At 37.7% G+C, this 21853-nt stretch overlaps 1 protein-coding gene across 2 annotated transcripts in view; it reads right to left on the bottom strand.

Annotated features, from left to right (window-relative positions):
* Positions 1-21853, bottom strand: part of ADK (adenosine kinase) — a 183441-nt gene that overhangs the window by 5274 nt on the left and 156314 nt on the right. For both annotated transcript variants that reach the window (XM_060769135.2, XM_067466954.1), the window contains exons 9-10: positions 20536-20650; positions 8170-8256 (exon numbers count right to left, since the gene is read on the bottom strand). In XM_060769135.2, the coding sequence (XP_060625118.1) occupies positions 8170-8256; positions 20536-20650 (202 nt within the window). The remainder of the gene's footprint in view (positions 1-8169; positions 8257-20535; positions 20651-21853) is intronic.

Here is a 21853-nt window from a genome sequence, read left to right as displayed (position 1 = left end):
CTCCCCAGACGATCTTAAGCTCCTAGATGGTTCATAGGAGGAGATACGTTCGGACAGGTAAGCTGGGCTGGAATCATTTAGGGCTTTATAGGCTAAAGCCAACACTTTGAATTGTGCTCGGTAGCAAATTGGCAGCCTGTGGAGCTGACGCAACAGAGGAGTACTGTGTTCCCTGAGCGCCGCTCCTGTTAGTAACCTGGCTGCCGCCCTTTGGACCATTTGAAGCTTCTGAACAATCTTCAAAGGCAACCCCATGTAGAGCACATTGCAGTAATCTATTCTAACTGGTGTCTCTTTCCCGGTAGGAAAAAAGGAACCAGTTGGAAAGAAGGAAGGCGCATCAAGCCAATCCGACCGAGACCGCTTTCCAACTGGAAACCAATTCCCTCACTGCGGGAGAAGATGCAGATCAAGAATAAGGCTCCACAGTCACCTACGGACCCACCAGTACACTGATCTTTGAAGACAATCCTACTCGGACAACAAGGGATCGCCTAAGTAAGATTTAAAGGCAAATCTATATTTAAGAGAGAGTGGGTGTTTTTGGGCAACTAAAAGAACACTTCTAAAACTCTGCTGCATATCTTTCCAAAAGGTAATTTGACCAGTGGTTTTCCAAAAAGGTTACGATTCTCATTTCCCAAATCGTTATGGAGATTCACATTTTCCAAAACAGAGATCTGGGTCTGACACACAACACCAACTGTACAAACTTACAAATGAAAGGGGGAAAACCCACCTGTCGACCTACATCCTATTTGCTCCCAAATCTATGTTCTCGGGAAAAGTATGTTTAATAAGTAGCACGACTCTCTTGCCCAGTTACCAGAGTTTAAATGAAATCTAATTAAACGAGTGCAGCTTTTCTCCACCTGCCTCGGGCCATGTGGTTACCTATTTGAAGAAATACATTCTGGGAATTCCAATTTGTCCCGTTACGTATTGACTTAGCTTTCCGCAGCCATGACAGACGACCATGAAAAATTGCAGTTCAGCTCATCCACTCTGGCACCATGCTAAGGACTTGCTTCCCCCTCACAAAGTAAAATCAATACCATGTTTGAGCAAACACATTTACAGCTTTATTAGGATGTCTTGCTTGTTCCATAACAGCTACTTGAAGCTGCAGTAGCAAATCGACTCAGCTCAGTTAAACTGAGAGAGCTGGGTAAAGAGGCCCATCGATAAGGATGTTATAAAAATACTCTTCAGGAGACCAGAAGGCTGGAACAAACAGCCTGAGATGTGTCAATATTTTTTACTCAGTAGCAATATTTTCCTCTCAAATAACAAAAAAATACACACAATGAGATCACTGCTCATCAGAAAGAGCATGTACTAAATAGTAAATGCTTCTTTTGTAGTCAAATAGCATCCCACTGTAGGGGGTTGAGTTTTGTGTGTTATTTGCTATATAATTCAGCACAATTTCTTTTCATTATTTACACACCATCATCAAAAGGAAAGAAGAACTTAAAAAGCAGCTACAAGAATGGGAAAAGCTTAGGATTGGGGTTGAGTGGTAAAGCATTTAGGGATGACAGCAATAGCAAAATTGATGGTTGCAGGATTCTAGAAGCAGTTAGCCAAATATGTTTAAAAGAAAACAGGGGATCTTACATAGTTGTACTGGGAAGTACCATGAGAGCAAATTGAGTCATCACACACCTGGGGACAATGTAGGCCACAGAAAAAAGTGGCAGTGGTCAAGACAAGGAATGACTATTTGAATTTTAATATTGTACTTAATTTTTTAAAAAAAATAATGAAGAGTAAGGGCACTGAGAGATGACATGACTTGGAGATAGGACCGGGGAGCAAAGGGAAGGTAGGGAGAAAAGAAAGCAAAGGATACTATTTTTCAGCAGACTGTTGTCTCCATTTCTCATTAATATCCTCTAAAACAGTGGTTCTCAATCTGTGGGTCCCCAGATGTTTTTGGCCTTCAACTCCCAGAAATCTTAACAGCTGGTAAACTGGCTGGGATTTCTGGGAGTTGTAGGCCAAAAACACCTGGGGACCCCAGGTTAAGAACTACTGCTCTAAAAGCTGGAAGCATGGGCTGTGTTTAAGAGCAAGTAAAAGACTGAGGCTGATTTTACACTGCTATATAATGCAGTTTGGAACTGCATTATATGCTCATTATATGCTCAAGGTCTACGCTGACTATATAATGCAGTTTGGAGCTGCATATTATTATTATTATTATTATTATTATTACTATTATTACTATTATTATTATTATTATTATTATTATTATTATTATTATTATCGCAACAAGATGAATCCACAGCAAACAAGATCACTCTGCTGGCTGTGCCATAACACTTTTCCCAAGTGTCTAGGACTGTGTGATGTATTGGCGAATAATGCGTACAGATCCCAGTAAGGTGGCCTTTTGCAGCTGGCAGATGGTAATTTTGTCAGCACCGATTGTGTTTAAGTGCAGACCAAGGTCTTTAGGCACTGCACCCGGTGTGCCGATCACCACTGGGACCATCTTTACTGGCTTGTGCCAGAGTCTCTGCAGTTTGATTTTTAAATTCTCATATTGTGTCAGCTTTCCCAGTTGTTTCTCTTCAATCCTGCTGTCGCCTGGGATTGCAACATCGACAATCCATACTTTGTTTTTTAATACAGCCGTGAGGTCTGGAGTATTGTGCTTATTATTATTATTATTATCATCTTTCTCTCAATGGGGACTCAAGGCGGCGAACAATCCACACCAGGCAGGGTAGATCCAGCCTCAGGCTCCCAAAGGGTCAGCATCAAACTCAATGTGCATCTGATCCACCTTTCATATCGACCTGAACTATGCCACCATTAATAATGTATGGGATTCAGTGCAGGGTGGCATCATGCATCATAGGAGCATGACGACATCCCAGGGCCCTCTTTTCACCTGAAAATATCAACTGGTTGTATAACGTAATTAGTAAATGAGATGTGCATAAAAAGGATATACATTCTTTCTTTTGACTCCCAGTGCAATATACCTGGTTTTTAAAGTGCTTGTGAACTTTAAAACCCATAACATGTAATATGAAGTCTGACTAACAGAATGTTGGAGCTGGAGAGTTGCAAAACTAATATGAATAGGGCATGATTCACACACCTGGGATCAGAACGTTTTCTGGCCATGCCTTAGCCTATATAGTTGTGAGCAAAGAACAGGGCAATAAGAAAATCAAGCAGTATCTTAGATATCAATGGCTTATAAAAGGATATGTGGTATCATGTCATGACTCTATAGCAGATTCAAAGTGATACTTGATTATTTGGTCTTGCCCTATATCTTAACCTGTCTTTTCTAGCAAACTCTGAGCTTGTACCTTTATCTTTGAAGATGATCATTTGCCTTATCACAGAGTAATCAAAGAGTAGACATCCCATCTGAAATTTTGTCACTGTCTTCTGCAGAATTTTGGAGCTTGTAGTTTAATGAGACTCAAGACCTCTGCTAAACTACAAGCCCCAAAATTCTGCAAGAGGCAGCCATAGGATTTCAGATGGGATGCAGACTCTTTGCCTTTAAGCTCTAGTGTGATAAGGCTGGTACCACACTACAGTAGGAACAGGCAGTAGGAACAGGCAACTTTGGAAGCCTTTTGGTGTCCCCTCTCCTGTCACTGTCAGCAAAATTCACTTGTATGATGCAAGATGGTTTGAGAGTACTTTCCTGAGATTGTGGTTTTCTCCTCCGCCTAAAGAAGTGGAGGAATTGTGTTAGGAATTGTGGGAGTTGAAGTGAAAAACACCTGGAGGGCCAAAGTTTACCAATGCCTGATCTAGCTACACAGTTTAATGGATGATTCCACATATGCTTACTCATTATGAGGAGCCAGTGAAGTCACTGTGGTACAGAGGGGATACTGAAATTTTGAAATTGTGAGCTTTTTCCATTTTTCCTGATTTAGTTTTCAAGATGGGAAAAGACAGAACTGCTGAAAAGGAAAAGAAGTTTAAGGCTACAAAGTAACAGAGAGAGAGAGAGCGGTTAAAAAAATCCAGAGGAAGCAGTAATAATATGATTCATTTCTAAAATAAAATCAACGGTAATGCATTTTAATCATGTATCTGTCTGGCATGCCCAATGTTCTTTCTAGAATAGATTTGAACTTAGGGAAAGAGAGGGGAAATAATAAATAAATTCTTCTTCTTTTTTTTTAGCATAGACTGAAAATACATACAGCTATACAGTAACAGGACAGTGCAGACCTTTTGGACAAAGAAGGTGAATACTTCATCCATTCAATATGGCAAGGAAAAGCATCCCACTGATCTGGCAGAGTTGTTGTCATCAATGACCATCGAAAGGACAAACTTAACTGCAGTGTACGGCCCCCTACTGGACTATTTTGAAGCTCCAAGCTGCTAAGAATCAGAACTAAGATCCCATCTACACTGACTTTTTAATAGTTTAAAGTTAGCTTCAAAATGTGGTGGCCAGACTAGGGTGAGCAAAAGAAAGGTTATGATTCCTTTGTGTTCTTATGAGTACGTAAACCTTCTAGATTTGCAACCTGTATATGATAAGTCAGTCTTATCATAATTATAGTAGAGTCTCACTTATCCCAACAAAAACGGGTCAGCAGAACGTTGGATAATCGAAAATGTTGGATAATAAGGAGGGATCAAGCAAAAGTCTATTGAACGTCAAATTATGTTATGATTTTACAAATTAAGCGCCAAAACATCATGTTTTACAACAGTAATTATGTTGTAAAATTACTGTCTTTACGAATTTAGCACCAAAACATCACAGTGTATTGAAACAGCTGTGGATCCAGGTGGAAGGCAGACTGTGTTGAATAATAGAGAATGTTGGAAGAGCAAAGGTTGGATAAGCAAGAGTATACTGTATCTGTGATAAGTCAGTTTCAGTGCTCTGTGGTTTGTGTAATCATCATATGGGCTTCAAATTGGTTCTAGAATTTTCTATGTAATCATCTGCACAGTGAAACCACTTTCTTCAATACTGGTTTGAAACCGCTTTAAATTATCAGTGTAGATGTTCCCCAGAAGAGCACAATTATAATCACGTTAACCTGAGGGACAACAGCAGCTTTACTGCAGGAACCTATTGATTTGTGCTGTAAACAAAACAAAATAAGAATGAAAAGGAAAGGAGGGGGGATTTTTCTGAAGTTAAGTCATTTGCCATGAAAACATTTAAAGGAAACAGATCCCTGTCACAGATGGCCAATATTTGATGAATTATCACCTCGCTGCCACATACCAAAACCAATACCAGACAGCTGACGACCAAACTAGAGATGGGTGAGCTTCTAGCCACAGATGAATTTCTGAGCCAATTAATTTCTGAGCCAATCCAGGGAATTAGAAAAATAACTTACAAAGCAAGGAGACTATTGGAACTATTAAACTAACTTATCATAGACAGTAATGATAAGACCGACTTATCATATACATGTTGTAAGACTAGAAGGTTTACATACTCATGAAAACTCCTGTCCACAAAGGTATCCTAGCCTTTAAGAGACTGCCTTAAGGTCACTTCCTGTTGGAAAGAAAGGAGTCATTTTCAGCCTCCTCCTACCTTCATAAACGTCCCCATACTGCATCCTATTTCCCCTTTGCCTTCTGTCATGTCACTTGCTATTAAGGGCAAATTTTCTGTTAAATTCAACTCCCCCCTGCCACTTCCAAACTCCAACTTAAAGCAAATCCCTAAAATCACTATCATTTTATGCATTTTAGTATTTTCTGCAACCAATTATATTTATTTAATGTCGCCAATTCCCCCTCGACTGTATTTCCCTTCATCTTAGACTATAAGGTTCTAATCAGAAATTGCCTCCTCTTGTAGTTTCTTGCATTTAAGTCAGAGTTAGATCTCTACCAAATTAAGGGTCTGGCTCTTGCACAATGTATTTACAATTACCAATTCATTTCATCTTACATAAAGTCAGTATTACAACATTAAGTCTACCATATCACAAGAATTAAAGCTAACCACGCTCACCGCAGACTAAATGATGAATGTAAGACTCCTCTGATTTGTCCAAGAACTGTGAATAATCCTCTTCTGGTCAAAACATGACCAGTTTGGAAGATATTAATATACAGGGCAGGAATGAAATTCAGTATCTTAGTATATACTATGAATATGTATTTTTCTATGTTACTATTGCTTTTCAGATTGTTACCAAATCCCTTGAGGCTTAAACCCCAAGATCTAGGGAGGGTTGTAGGTGAAGCATGAGAGACATTAGTTCTCTATAAGCCAGGGATAGAACCTTTTTTGGGGATCCCTTCATTTTCACCTTGTCTGTTCCCTAGACTGGGACTCAAGTTGGCTTCAGATACAGTGGAGCCCAAAGGGGCAAGAGGATCAGTTCTATCCTCTATAATGGATCGGTTCTATACTGTACTTTGAGAAGAGATAGTCAGGGGTGTACAACTTATGGTCTTCAGGACTGCAACATCCACCATTCTTCACCAATTGCTATACTGTCTCTAGATCAGAATTTTTTTTGACTAGGTACCACTTTGGCTAGGGATCACTCTCCAACATTAGTATCAAAAGGGTTATGAATCAGTTTTTGGTAAACTTTAGATTTGATTTGGTTATTTGAAGTGCTGATTCAGAAAATTGCATTGGATAGACCACATCAGCTTTAGTTTCTGATACAGAACATATGTCATCCAGTGGTTGCCATCTGATTGCCCACAGAAAACCATATTTAATAATCTAGATCTGATGTGGTAGTAGTAATCTTTTGTGGGTAGTCAGCCTCTCCCCTCCCAACATCCTTGTTGCCTCAGTATTATAAGATGGTTTTGTGAGACCAGTCGCTCTCGCATGGTTTCCAGGCAACTATGTAGTAATGGTGAGATCGTAAACCATATTTTCGTTCTTGCGGACCACTGGTGGTCCACGGACCACAGGTTGGGAACCACTGCTCTATATGATGGGAGCCCTAGCCAAGAACACCTAGAGCAGAGCTTTCCAAACTATGTGTCAGCTGCAGTGTGTAAGTGTGTCATGCAAAACTAACAACAAATTTCAGAGTCTGTGTGAAATAAAGAATTAATCATACATTATTAAAAATATAAATTAAATGTTTTATTATTACAATTTATGTATATGCTTGTATCTCTTATAAGGGGTTGGTTTAACCTCCAATTTGCTAGTAAAACTGAATTACTGTGTCGCAAAATGATGCATGTCTAAAATGTGCATCAACAACTTTAAATGTTTGGAAAGCTCTGACCTAAAGGGACTAACACTACACGCTTTAACAGGCAACAGAAGAGCATTGCAATACACAGTGAGAGATGATAGGAAGATAACACTGCCCAAAACACATGTTGGTACCTCAAAAGTTAGACCTTTTTTTGAGGTATTTTGGACATTTGATTCCAAAAAAGCCATAAGTTTTCCCCTACCAGCTCTGGTTTTTGAGATACAGAATATATGCCATCTATCAGTCCCCATCAGCTAGCCCATAGAAAATCACGATTGGGGCAATTTTAGAAAATCATGATAGGGGCAGTTTTCTAAATTAGTGCCCCAAATAACCCTAGGAACAGGCTTAAGAACCAAGACACCAAAAATTTTGTTTTTGGTTGAGCTGTATAAACTGTCAGCCACCTAAATTAATATCACAGCTTTCCTTGCCCTGACAGTAAAAATAGCATCATTGCGAATGGATAAAACAGTAGCAGGTGCTATTCCTTTGCTGAGTTCTAAAACTTTTAAGTCTGTAATCATTTTGGCATTGCACATCAACAGTTCAAGAAACAGATGCACTACAAAAATAATGGCTCAAACTTTACACTCAACTGTTTACATAATGGTTAATAGACACTACAACCTGTTAAAATAAAAACAACATACTAACATTTTAAAGCCCTGAGGGAGTACGAGTACATTATGCAACACATTTCACACAGCATGTTTGTGCAACATTCCGACAGATACAATTAATTGTGCGAAATAAATGCATAATAGCATATTATCTTATAAAGGCACAAAACTCCTTTTACCTGAGAGAATTAAAAGGCCATTAAAAACAAATGTAAAGATGCAAATTAAAGCTTCAAAGGAAAAAAAAGTTCAATAGTAGAAAAAATAGTTTTCAATGTTTTTAACGGCACTCAGTAAGCATTTCTAAACAAAGTCTTAAAGCAAAGAGTACATACCTCCCACAAATGCATCTCCGGCTCCATTGGTATCAACAATCTCACTCTGATCACTAATTAAGACTGGGAAAGATTGTACTTCATTTTCTACGAGATAAGAGAGAAAAGAAAACATATCTTAAGATAAGACATTGTAAAGGAACACTGATAGCTATATAACAACTCAATGTGGATACTAAATTCAGTTCGAAACTATTGATCAAAACTTCCAGAATCCATGGAGGCAATAAAACAGGACTGGAATCGTAATACTTTTTTGTTGGTAAAAAAACAAATCCAATACTAAATGAGTTTCAAGTTACAACCTTGATGAAAACAGTGGCAAGTCTCATTTTCTGCCTTTTTACGGTTCTGTTGGTACCACACAGATTATTTCAAGTTATTTTAAAATGTCACAGCTCAATTTGCCATTTCCCATGTAATGTACAATTGTATGGGCACAAGATCTTTAGAGTGCTGGGGTCATAGATTAAATAGATGCTTCTAATTAATCACTAAGAGTTTTCCAGGGGTATAATGTCACAAAGGTGATAAAAACATAATTACTAATGCGTTAATGTGTAAATTATCACAGTAAAGAAGCCTATGTATGCCTTGCCTCACAGTCAATGAAATACAGAGACTGATTGGTGTTTTGGCAGATAGGAATGGAAAAATGAAATAACAAGCACCCCCATCACACTCCCATAACAGACCATAACATCCTACTTTAGGGTATGGATGTGTGCATGTTTGTGTGATTTCACACAGATTTCTCAAAAGCTAGTTTTGTTGTTTATTCATTCAATTGTTTCCGACTCTTCGTGACCTCATGGACCAGCCAACACCAGAGCTCCCTGTTGGCCGTCACCACCACCAGCTCCTTCAAGGTCAATCCAGTCACTTCAAGGATGCCATCCATCCATCTTGCCCTTGGTCGGCCTCTCTTCCTTTTTCCTTCCATTTTCCCCAGCATCATTGTCTTCTCTAAGCTTTCCTTTCTTCTCATGATGTGGTTAAAGTACTTCATCTTGGCCTCCAATGAGCAGTCGGGCTTTATTTCCTGTATGGACTGGTTGAATCTTCCCACGGTCCAAGGCACTCTCAGAACTTTTCTCCAACACCACATTTCAGAAGCATCTATCTTCCTTCGCTCAGCCTTCCCTATTGTCCAGCTCTCACATCCGTAGGTGACTATGGGGAATACCATTGCTTTAACTATGCGGATCTGTGATGCCAGACTAATATTATCTCTTTTTTTTGACAGAGTTACAAGCTTGGTAGATGAAGGGAATGCTGTGAATGTAGCATATCCCCACAATAGTCTTGCAAACCAAAAAGTTTGTGGGCTAGGCAATACTACTGCTAGGTGGATTTATAATTAGTTGAGTGACTGAACCCAAAGGTTGTTCACCAGTGGTTCTACGAAGTGACTAGTGGGATGCTGCAGGGTTCAGCCCTGGGCCCAGTACTGTTCACCATGTTTATTAATGACTTGGATGAAGGCGTGCTTACCAAGGAGGCAAATGACACCAAATTAGGACAGCTACAGGAACAGAATTCAAAATGAGAACAGATTAGACAGCTGGGCCAGACTAACCAAATGGATTTCAACAAGGAGAAATGTAGGATACTACACTGAGGCAGAAAAAATGAAATGCACAGATACAAGATGGATGACACCTGGTAACAGTACATGTGCAAATGATTTAGGACTCTTAGTAGACCATAAGCTGAACATGAGCCAACAATGTGATGCAGGAGCTTAAAAAGCCAATGAGATTTTGGGCTGCATTAAAAGAAGTCTAGTGTTTAGATTGAGGGAGGTCACAGTTCTACTAGATTTTGCTTTGGTGAGACCTCACCTGCAATAACCCTTCTGGTCACCACAATTCATGAAGGATATTGACAAGCTGGCATGTGTCCAGAGGAGAATGACTAAAGCGATTAAAAGTTTGGAAACCAAGCCCTATGAGGAGCGTCTTGGAGAACAAGAAGAGAGAGAACATGACAGCCACATTTAAATATTTGAAAAGCTGTTACACTGAGGAGGCAATCTTATTTTCTGCTCCCAAGACCACAACACAGAGGGGTAGATTCAAATTGTAGGAAAAAAGATTCCATCATTTTCCATTGTGTGGGTTAGAATGACTATTAAATTAAAACAATCCAGTAAAATTTCAAATCATTCAGGGTCCTGAGATATTATGAAAACGGGTTTATTATAATATCCAGATAAATATACATGCCAAAGGAATGTTAAGGGCAAATCTATCTATCTATCTATCTATCTATCTATCTATCTATCTATCTATCTATCTATCTATATCTTCATTCACGTTGTTCTTGTACTTAGTAGAGTAAGAGCCCACCCTTCCTGTGGATTTCCAGAGTTCAAGTAAAAATGATACCACTTTGACATATTTAAACTTTGAAGCAAATCTTATTAAACACAGTGAGAATTAATTTTGAGCAAACATAGATGGGAGTATCATTCCTAAATCATAGCTTTAATTTCTATCCCTTGTGTGTTTAGGAAAGTTATAGTGGGATAATCTGATTTTTAAATTCTTTTGCCTTTAATTAATGTCTCCACAAATTTCCAGGTTTATGTGTTTGTCTGCCTCCCTAAGAACAAGAGTGGGAGTGCTAAGTAGTTCTTTTAAGGCTTGTATAATCTTTATATCTATTTAAAGCTGATGATGCTGGTGCTAACACAACGCGATTTGAAACAGCTGATCTCCAGAGTTTAGATTCAGCTTTTGGCAACATTCATAAAAACGCAGAGTAAAATCAAACTGATCTCAGCAGAATTACTTCTGAAACATAGAATTAAAAATATATTGCTGGATCTGTCCTCCAAATGAAACAAATTTATTCATCCTAAATTAGTTGCTGATTGTTCCTTTGATAATTATGTACACAAGCCTATGATCCTTTTAGGATCACCTAATTAGTATCCACATGATTTCATTTAATTGCTGCTGTAATTGGAATATATAGGACTTACCTCCTTTCACAATAATTAGTATAAATTATGGAACAGTTTACTTAGTTTATAGATTATTTCCCACATATGGAACACAACTCATTAGTATGCTAGTTATTATAATCACAGTGGTGATAAGCATTTTCTAGCAAGAACTTCTGAATCATGTTTGCATAGGAAACCTTTAAAAGCATGCCTGTGGGATAAAGAAGGTCATAAGATTAAACAAAACATAGCTTCATAATATATACACAACACCCTACTGTCGTTTACAGTAAAAAAAAAAACCAACTATAGCCATTAAAAAAACCATCTGCTTAATATAAACACAATACCCAACCAAGTCAGTGGCTAAATTAAAAAGACTGAATCAGGGGAGTTTGTTTGGTATTTTATGTATTTTAAATACGTTTTAATGGTTCAAACTATTTACAATTTTTAAAAATTTTAATTTAATTTTTAAATTTTTTTTAAATTGTGCTTGGTTTATAGTCTTTAGAATGTATACTGCATACTGTATTGTTTTATGCACTATTCACCACTTTGAGTCCCTTTTAAGGGAGAAAAAGAGACATATAAATAAAAAATTTACAAACACACACACACACATCTCCTCCACATTTCCAAAATACTTAAAAGTTTATGTTGCAACTTGTCATTTTTAGTTATTCTTTATTTGTTTTAATAATAATAATAGTACTAATTTATTTGTTACCTGCCTGTCCTCATGGCTGAAGACTGAGTACAACACAGTTAAAATATACAGATAAAATAGAATACTATGAAAATGCATATATTAAAATACACAGAACAAAGATTGACAATAATACTCATAAAATGAACTGTTAAAATTCATAGTTCAAAATTGACTGGTTAGGCCTCCTGGAAGAAATAAATCTTCAATAATGTCTTGAATTCTGACAGCTCAATCAGCTGTTGGATCTCTTCCGGCATGTCATTCCATAGTCAAAGTCCTCTGGGTGTTGTTTGTCAGTTGGGTTCTGGCTGGTTGGAGAGGACCTAAGTCTCCTAGGGGGAGATTATGTGGGAGGAGACCTGTAGGTCAGTGGTTCTCAAACTGTGGGTCCCCAGATGTTTTGGCCTTCAACTCCCAAAAATCCTAACAGCTGGTAAACTGGCTGGGATTTCTGGGAGTTGTAGGCCAAAACACCTGGGGACCCACAGGTTGAGAACCACTGCTGTAGGTAATCTGGACTCAAACCATGTAGGGTTTTAAAGGTCAAAACCAATCCTTTGTACTTTGCCCCAGAAACTAATTGACAACCACTAGAGTGACTTGAATATGGGAGTAATAAGCTCATTCCTAGATGTCCCTATGACCAAATCTTGCTGTCATATTTTGAGCTAATTGAGGTGTCTAAACTTGGTACAGAAGTAGGGTTCTGTACAGCACATTGCAGACACCCGATGTTGAGATTATAAGATTACACCTTTAGGTCTTCTGATAGGAAGGGGCACAGCTGGTATTATCAGCCAAACCTGACCATCACATCCATCTGGGCTGACATTTGGACAGACGGATCCAGGAGTACTCCCAAGCTGGAAACACAGCCATTCAGGGTGTGTGTGACCCCATCCAGAACTGGTTGACACACATCCAAATTTATATATCACCCAAATAACATTTAGCAAGCATACTGAAGAAACAGTGAATTAGTATTTTTTGGACTAAAAGGACAAATATTATGGTGCATACTTTTGTGCATATCTTTTCTGCTTGGAGCTAAAAATTATTATGAATGAAAAACAGAAGACAGAAAATAGCCATTGATTTAATGTGGAGCTAAGAGTATAAATTATTGAGCATTCATGTGAGGAGAGTCAGTTAAAATCAATGGAGTAGCATCCATTTGGCTTCATGCTTGGCATTATTGAAATGATGATTGGCTAGCACTGAGAAAGTTACAAGTTACAAAAAGATATACCATTCTTCACACTGACAGGCAGAAAATCTGGGTAATTCACAAGTGTTAACCACCCTGATCAACAAAGGAGGAAGGACACTAACAAGTGTTTAGGGGTGTGTTCAAAGTTCTCCAGTAGCACAATTCATATGCTTGAATTATTTGGAGTTGACACTGAAGGGTATATACTTTTTTTAAAAGTTAGGCAATAAACGTTTTACATAGAGGCTGTACCCTGCTATTGAATTCAAACTACTCTTCTGCACACAGCCCATGTTGGTTTTGGTTCTCCAGCTTTAGACCTGGTATTATTGATCATGACCTCTGGACTACTAATGAACCACATGGCTTCTCATTTCCCCAGGTGAATTATGACACAAACTCCTACAAGATACTGTGAGAAGACAGATTGAGGATTAAATCAGGTTTTCTCTTAATGGATCTACACTGCCATATTCTGCAGTTTGAATTGTGTTCTACAGTCGGTGCAGACTTATATGATGCAGTTCAAACTGCATTATATGGCAGTGTAAGTCCTGCCCCTGTCATTCAGGAGAGTGCTCAAACTACTAAACTACAAATTGTAAGATCCTTTATAAAGAAGCCAAAATTTCATTCTCTAATGTTTCAATCAGTCCTCAATAAAGATATTGCTCTCTGTGAAACAGTTCAGAGAACAACTGCATATGTTAGACAGAATGCATATTATTTCTTATAATCAAGAGCTACAGATTTCATGCCCTTCAGTTACAAGAGAGGGTAATCTTGTGCTATCCAAGGCTTCAAATTAAGTGCCTCATGTTTATGAAACTTTAACATTTTTTGAGCAAGTGAAATATAATCCTCAAGGAACAATACAAAACAATGAAAGTAAAATACAGGCAAACATAGCCACCTGTCAATACAGGGAGCATTAAAAGGAATATGGCTCATCAAAGTGCTTAAAGACTGAAATCTAAGAGCTCTGTGCATAAACAACCATATGAAAAGGGACTGTAATCTAACCTACTATATTATATAATTATTAGTGAACTTGCTGTTGATAAACAATGTAAGCACTAGGATATTATTTTTTTTACAACTAAGTGATAAAGAAAGCTGTTTATCCTCCTCCTAGTATACCCTCAGTTAATAAGATCGACATTGCAGATGTTCATGTATGTGGCATTGATGTTTAATGGTGCGTGATGCTCTAGGTGGTTCCCATAACCTCGCTTTGTCTGGTATGAGCTTACTCAATTGATATGATAATAGAGAAAAGAAGGCTGAAACAAGCTGGGCTGTCCTGGCACAATTTGCATAGCTTTTAAATTTGCCATTATTTGATAGCCAACTGCTTATAGAATTCTTGCTCAGTTGTCACTGACAACAATATATTGTACAAACAGTGCTACAGAACTGACTGAGCAGGTGGCATTGAGAAGAGGAGGGCACAAAATAAATAGCTTATCTCACTTTTAGTAGCAATTGATCAAATTCAATTTTGTTACTTTTCGTAAATAATATCCAGTAGACATATTTGATCTAGGTCTTATGAACTATAGTATACAAATACTCTGCTCCATAAACTACTCACTCTCCCCTTCCTGCTACCCTCAAATAACTACTGCTTTTGAAAACTTGATCATCCACTATATGGGACTATACTGCTTCCTTCTGGTCCTTCAGACTCTCAATTGCCATCTGCATCTCTTTTGGGCTACACTGTTTTCCTCCGATGCTGATGGACTTAGACAGGCATAGATGATTGCCACAAATTATCGAACTGTCAGTTAGAATTCAAGCATTCCTATAATTCTATCTTAATTATAGCAGGATAATTAAATAAACAATCAAGAGTAATCACAATTTAAATAAAGCAAATACAAGTTTGCTTTTATTTGCTTTACTGCATAATCTATGCAGGGATTTAAGGATTCAAGCTTCTCTTCCGCACTGTCATTCCAAAACTCAACAAAGAGTGTCTCTAAAGATAAAATAGGTTACAAATGTAGAGCAGTTTTCATTTCATGTTGTCCTCTGGAGACTACAAAATACATATTATGAAATCTAATAGTTGCCACCATAATTGTCAAGAGAAGATGAATGAGTCTGAAAGGAACTGCAACAACAAATATTACATGAAGCTTTTAAATGCATGAGTGCCTGAACAATGGCCACTTTAACGGGATGACTATTAATCTCAATGGATCAAACTAAAAGGCAGTAATCCAGTATTTCAAGCTACCTAAATATTTTGCTGTAAGACATTCTTATTATGGCTCTTTTGCTCAGCATGATTGTTAGCTATAATCAAGACATTTTAAAAACAAATTTCAAAACTTTGAAACAAAACAGTGAAATAGCACAAATCAGAAAATATCTTGAAATCCCCAGAAGCAGTTGAACCATTCCATGATGAATAAGCATGTGCTGTAAAGGTGCTAGATTGAAAATTAAAGATCCTCATATTCATAGCTGCATAGAAAAGGCAACCTGAACAAGTGCTACTTCTCATGCAATGGGATACGAAGCAACAAGAAATAGAGAAGTTGAAGTAGGTTCAAACAAGGGCAATGAGGATGAGGTATGGAGAACAAAACATATGATGACAGATTGAAGGAGCTGGGCATGTTCAGCCTGGTGATATGAAGACTGAAGGATGACATGAATGCACTCTTTAGATATCTCAAGGGCTGTCATAGAGAGAAGGGCACAGATCTGTTCTCTGCTTTCTCAGGGGGCAGGACCAAGTTTTAGGTTACAGTAAGATAGACCATTAGAAGGAACCCTAACAATTTCCCTTCCATTTTTTTTAATGTCTCGGGTTTTTATTCTGAGCCAGAGACTGGTAGATTTGTATTTTCTTCATATTACCTTGCAAATCTAACCATCTGATACCTTGCAGATCACTGTCTCTCTCTAGCCTTGTATCTCATACATAATGTGGGGACCCAGTCAACATATTATAGTGGAATAAAACCAAAAACATAAACAACAAACAACATCAAAATTACATAGAAAAAAACATTCCAATAAACACAGTCACGATAATAGTGGCCACATGTACAAGATAAAACAATTTTAAAAACTCTAATGAGATAAAAATAAGAGCAGGTTATTTGCAGGGAGCTCATAAAAACAAACAGAGTTGTGAAACTACACTTCCCATTTGGAGGGCGTGTACTCAAGTGGCAGAAACGTTGAGGGGAGCAATAGTATAATGTTGTACACCTACTTGCCAAAGGCACAGCAGAAGAGCCAGGTTTTAAGGTTCTTTTTGAACGTTTCTAGTGAAGGGGCTTTCCTGATCTCTCCAGGTAACAAGTTCCAGAGTCGGGGGCCCACAGAGGAGAAAGCTCTCTCCCTTGTGCCCACAAGATGAGCTTGTGAGATTGGAAGGGGCGAAAGGAGGGCATCCCCCGAAGACTGAAGGGCCTGGGTTGGTACATGGGGAGAGATATAGGTAGGTGGGTCCCAAACCGTTTAGGGCTTTGTAAGTGATAATCTGTACCTTGAATTGGGACCGGAAAATAAATGGCAGCCAGTGGAGCTCCTTAAACATGGGAGTCGACACAACACAAGTATGGGACATGAGCTGGGGAGAGGTGCGAGGATCTGTGAAATGGTGGGAAATGTGGATTCATGCCAAGCCCTGCACTTAAATTCTCAACATTTCACAAATCCTCAGACTCTCTCCAGCCTTGCGTCTCATACACAACGTAAGCATAAAATATGGATTTAGAGAGAGGCATCTGTGAAATGGTGGAAGTCATGGAAATCCAAAAAATCACATTATGCATATGTAAATACTTCAAAATTTAAAAAAAGATGAAATCTGAAGCACTTCTGGACTTGCGCATTTTAGCTATGTCATACACAAACTGAAATACATTGGAAATTTTATATGCACTCAGGCATATTGAGAGGCCTGGAACTTTCAAAATAAGTGACAGAATTAGAAGCAGTCCCTGAGATCAGATCTAATTTGCCAAATAGTCACTGTTGAATGTTTTTATGTTGAATGTTTTTATATTGTGTAAATGCTATTTTAGACTGTAAGTCTCTCGGAGCACCTTGGTGGAGAGCGACTAATTAAGAAATAAAGTGAAGTGAAGATACAAATATCCAATTTACACAAGATTCATAGTTAAGAACAGACATGAGACAACAGGAAGTGAGAGAAATCTACCCCTAAGAATGAACATTCACTCTTGGAAGAGTTGTCATGGAAACAAATGTGTATCTACTGAAGTTTCCACAACAAGCCAAATGTTCAAAATCCAATTATCACAGAGACAGGAAGTGAGGTGAAATTTTCTGAAAAGAGGCAAAGACAGTAAAACAAACACTACAGTGGGGTTAATCCTTCCCTATGCTATCAAAAGCTTTAAAATACATATTTTTTGGCTGGAGTTACACTTTAAAATATATACCTGTCCCGACTTACGTACAAGTTCAACTTAAGAACAAATATACAGAAACTCCCTTGTTCATAACTTGGGGACTGTCTGTATAAGCAATACATAAAAGAGAGTGCTCCTGACCTAAAAACACAGTAATTTAATATTTTAAATAATGGAAATACATAATCAACGAGCAGGTATTTTAACATTAACAGAAAATTTCAACTACAGTATTACCGAGTGTTTGTTAGGGACACAAACAAGAGCTATAAATGATTGATACGTAAGCAGCATTCTCCATTAGTTCTTGAAAAGATGCCTTAAGTGATCTGCTAACATTCATAGGACAACGCCTAGACTATAAGTACACAGATTGCTATTAAAGGACGGAAAGCTCTTTCACCATTTGGTTTAGAGTAGAAGCATTCATATTAGCAGTAGCACTTCCTGATACAACACAACAATGTTAGTATCGCATGTCCTATTTTAACATTGCTTCTCTGATTAACCATCTTATAATGCTGGGTGTGTGGAGTGAGAAGACTGATCCATATTCAAGAAGAAAAAAAGAGTATATGAGAGTGTATGGGGAAAACAGTAACAAATTGGTATATCTTTTGAGAATTGCCCTACAGGGCATGCATTTTCATGTTCTTAATCATTATTAAACGACTCCACGTCACACACTGCCTGGTGAATGGCTGAGTCCTGACAAAAGGATGAATTACAAATGAAATGGAAGATCAAGCTGTATTAGGAAGACCGCCTCTGGGAAATGAAAATCTTTAATTCTCTTTTGTTATTGACATTTATTTGGCTGCCACAAATAACAACACAGCAAAGAGATTCAGTCACACAGTGTGCTGAACAGCTTATCCCTGGGCGCAAAACTGACTTAACATTTATCATGTTTGCTTATGTAGTGACATCATGTCATACACTTCTCTATCCATCGTCAATGTAACAGAAATATTTTTCTTTTTAACAAAGGGTGAAGCTCATTCTCTAATTTAACTTAATTGTCAAAAATAACCAACATGATTGATTAGAAGTTATCAGCATGCAAATAAACTTGTGAAAAATACCACAGAATCGATGGCTATGCCATTAGCCCTAATTTTGAAGAATTAAACAAATATACAGTGGAAGAATCTACCAACATTTATGTTCAAATTGTTTTTACTATAAAGTTTTGGGTTAGCCATACAAGGCAGGGCGAGCGGTTCAGATCAAACACAGAATCCCATAAGCAACACTCATAGTTTCAATTAAGGCCCCTTCCACACAGCTATATCAAATCCTACATTATCTGCTTTGAACTGGGTTATATGGCAGTGTGGACGCAGATATCTCAGTTCAAAGCAGATATTGTGGATTATCTGCCTTGATATTCTGGGTTATATGGCTGTGTGGAAGGGTCCTAATAGAAGAAATCTCTCTCCTCAAGTGTCTATAAAGGCAGACTCAAAGGAGATGAAGTAGAAGATGTCTGATAGCAGCAAACATGATCTAGGACACTTGACAGTCACTGACTGTCTGGACAAACTTTATATCATTTTAGGGACCTTCCACACAGCCCTATATCCCAGAATATCAAGGCAGGAAATCCCACATTATCTGAGTGTGGACTCAGATAACCCAGTTCAAAGATATTGTGGGATTTTCTGCCTTGATATTCTGAGATATAGGGCTGTGTGGAAGGGCTCATAGTGACCTGTACAGTGTTCAGTGACATTAAGGCTATTTCACACTGAATGATGGAGTGATTAGTTGCAATAACTGAACAGCAATCAAGGCATCTATTACAATCTTCTAGGATCCCCTCACACCATGCTGGATATTGGTCAGGTGACGTTTTTCTATAGAATTTTCTACAGTATAAATCTGCAGGTATCAAACACATTGCAAAAAGTGCCACAGGATGATGAAAGATGTCAGAATCTCAGACAAATTAGACATAAACCTTCACGTGATCTCTACTGAATGCATTAAATGAAACATTTACTTTTCCTTCATCATGTGAAATAATGGGTATTTAACCTGAAGGATCAGGACTTATGAATGCATGAGAAACATGCAAAGATGAAAGCAAAACATTTACAAAGTTCAATAACAAGCATATACAAAATGAAAAGTAAGCTTAATCTGTATAATGTTAATTAAAATGAAAATATAATAAAATAGTCATTATTGTGATACAAAACAGCTATAGTGTATCATGCTATCTGGGCCCACTTTTTTTCCATGGCAAGAAGATTCACTGGTGAGCCGCTCCCTCTAATACAAGTGAAAGCCCTGTTGGGAATTGTTCCATATCTCAGTTATTTACAGCTAATCTGAATAGGTTTTCCTGCTGTAAACGTTAGCAAATTATAGTTTTGTTTAGCCAAGAAGCTCAGGAAAAATGTTAAAAGATAAGCTGCCATGTTTCAATAAGAACTTCTTCAGGTCAAAAAAGTTTTCAAAATGTAAAAACTGAAAGTAGGATCAACTGTTTTGATTTTTAAAGACAGTTGTAATATGTTTCACAATATACAGGAGCTTATTTTCTCTGCTACTTCTTTAAAAAATAGGCTATCTTGTTTGGGATGAAAGTAAAACTCTTGACAACCCCACCACTAAATAAATTATTTTCAATCTGTTTTGGATAATACAGCCTTACCTACACATATATCATTAAGTTATAAACCACACAGCTAAATTTTTAGATTAAAATTCTCCAGCATTTGATTGATATCTTATGTCAAGAGAATATATTGTATATTTTAGATCTAGGGCATCATTGACTTGTGGACATAGGGACAGTAAAATTGATGAGAGGAAAAAATATTGAGAACCAAAATCTATATTTGTACTAAAGATTGTGCTGGTCACCTGATCAGCTGTAACAATATAAACACAGCTTTAAAGAACTGATTGATTTACAATCCTTTATACTTAATTATATTATTCCTTTCTGCTGGCGTCTATCAGTTTTTTCATCCCTTTTGAAACACTGTTTAAAGTTAGACATGTTATCTTTGCTGAGAACTCATTGTTGTGTGGACCGGTAGTACCACCTTAGATACAACCTTTAAAAATGGCCTACCTGTAGCCATAATAGTGTCATCTTTCCCTTGGGTGAACACAACAACTCGTTGTCTTTTAAGGTTCACTTTCGGCAAGGCTTGTGTTTTCTTGGCTATCTCCTTTATGTCCTCGGTCTGGTAAGAAAAAAAAAATCAAATTAAAACAAGTTGTAAGAAGTGCTACTAAATCCCAAGGATGAGAACACACTTTTTGCAGATTTTAAGAAAATTAGTTTATAATTAGACCCAAACTAAACTTCTGTTTCAGGATCAGGCCACAGTCTGATATTTTAGTTTGATATGAACACATCTCTGTAAGCTGATATAAAAGGAAGAAGTATGATTTGTTCTAACCAGAATGCAGCTCCGTGAATAAAAGGGTAGAGGAGTGAATGGGAAATATTTGAGGCTTGGTCTCAATAGTCTAAAGTGTGGTTTAGATTACTATCTGAATTGAGCCTCTAAGTATAATTCTGGTAAAACCAGAACACGGTTCCATTATAATCTTTCCAAACTTACTCTTTTTAAGAAAGTGATGATGATGATGATGATGATGATGATAAATTGTATTTGTTACCCACCTCTGCCCATGGCTCGAGGCAGGGCACAGCATAGTTAAAACACATAGATAAAACTAAGTACCATAAAAACACATATATTAAAAATGTGGAACAGAGTTTAAAACACTAATACTAATACAACGTAAATTTAAAATTAATAGTTTAAAAATGCTTGGGTAGGCCTGCCAGAAGAGGTATATCTTTAATTCTGTTTTAAATTCTGACAACTTGTTTAGCTGTTAGAGATCTTTTGGCAGTTGACTCCATAGTCTTGGAGTCCTCTGGGTGATGTTTGCTAGTTGCGTGCTGGCTGGTTGGAGTCAGCCTGCCCCAAAGGACCTGAGTGTTTGGGATGGATTGTATGAGAGAAGTCGATCATGTGTGTAGCCTGGACCTAAACCATGTAGATCTTTAAAGGTCATAACCAACACTTTGTACTTTTACCAGAAGTGCAACCAGTGGAAATGCAGTATGTTAACTCCTAGATGTACTCGTAGCCAATCTGACTGCCATCTGACTGTCATGTTTTGAACTAACTGCGTTTCCAAACATGATACAGAGGCAGCTCAGTGTACAGTCTTTTACCAGCATGTGCACTACAATCTTTGGGCCTAACCATGTTATACCCTGCCTTGAACCATGAGGATAGGCAAGTAACAAATAAATTGGTTATGATTATGATTATTCCAATCCTAGGATGAGGCACAGCTGGTGTATCAGCCAAAGCTGATAATAAGCACTTCTGACTGTCACCTCTATCTGGGTTGACATTTGGAGA

Source organism: Anolis sagrei, chromosome 3 (genome assembly GCF_037176765.1).
Source record: "Anolis sagrei isolate rAnoSag1 chromosome 3, rAnoSag1.mat, whole genome shotgun sequence".
Classification (NCBI taxonomy): Eukaryota; Metazoa; Chordata; class Lepidosauria; order Squamata; family Dactyloidae; genus Anolis; species Anolis sagrei.
This window is presented reverse-complemented; position numbering and strand designations above follow the sequence as displayed.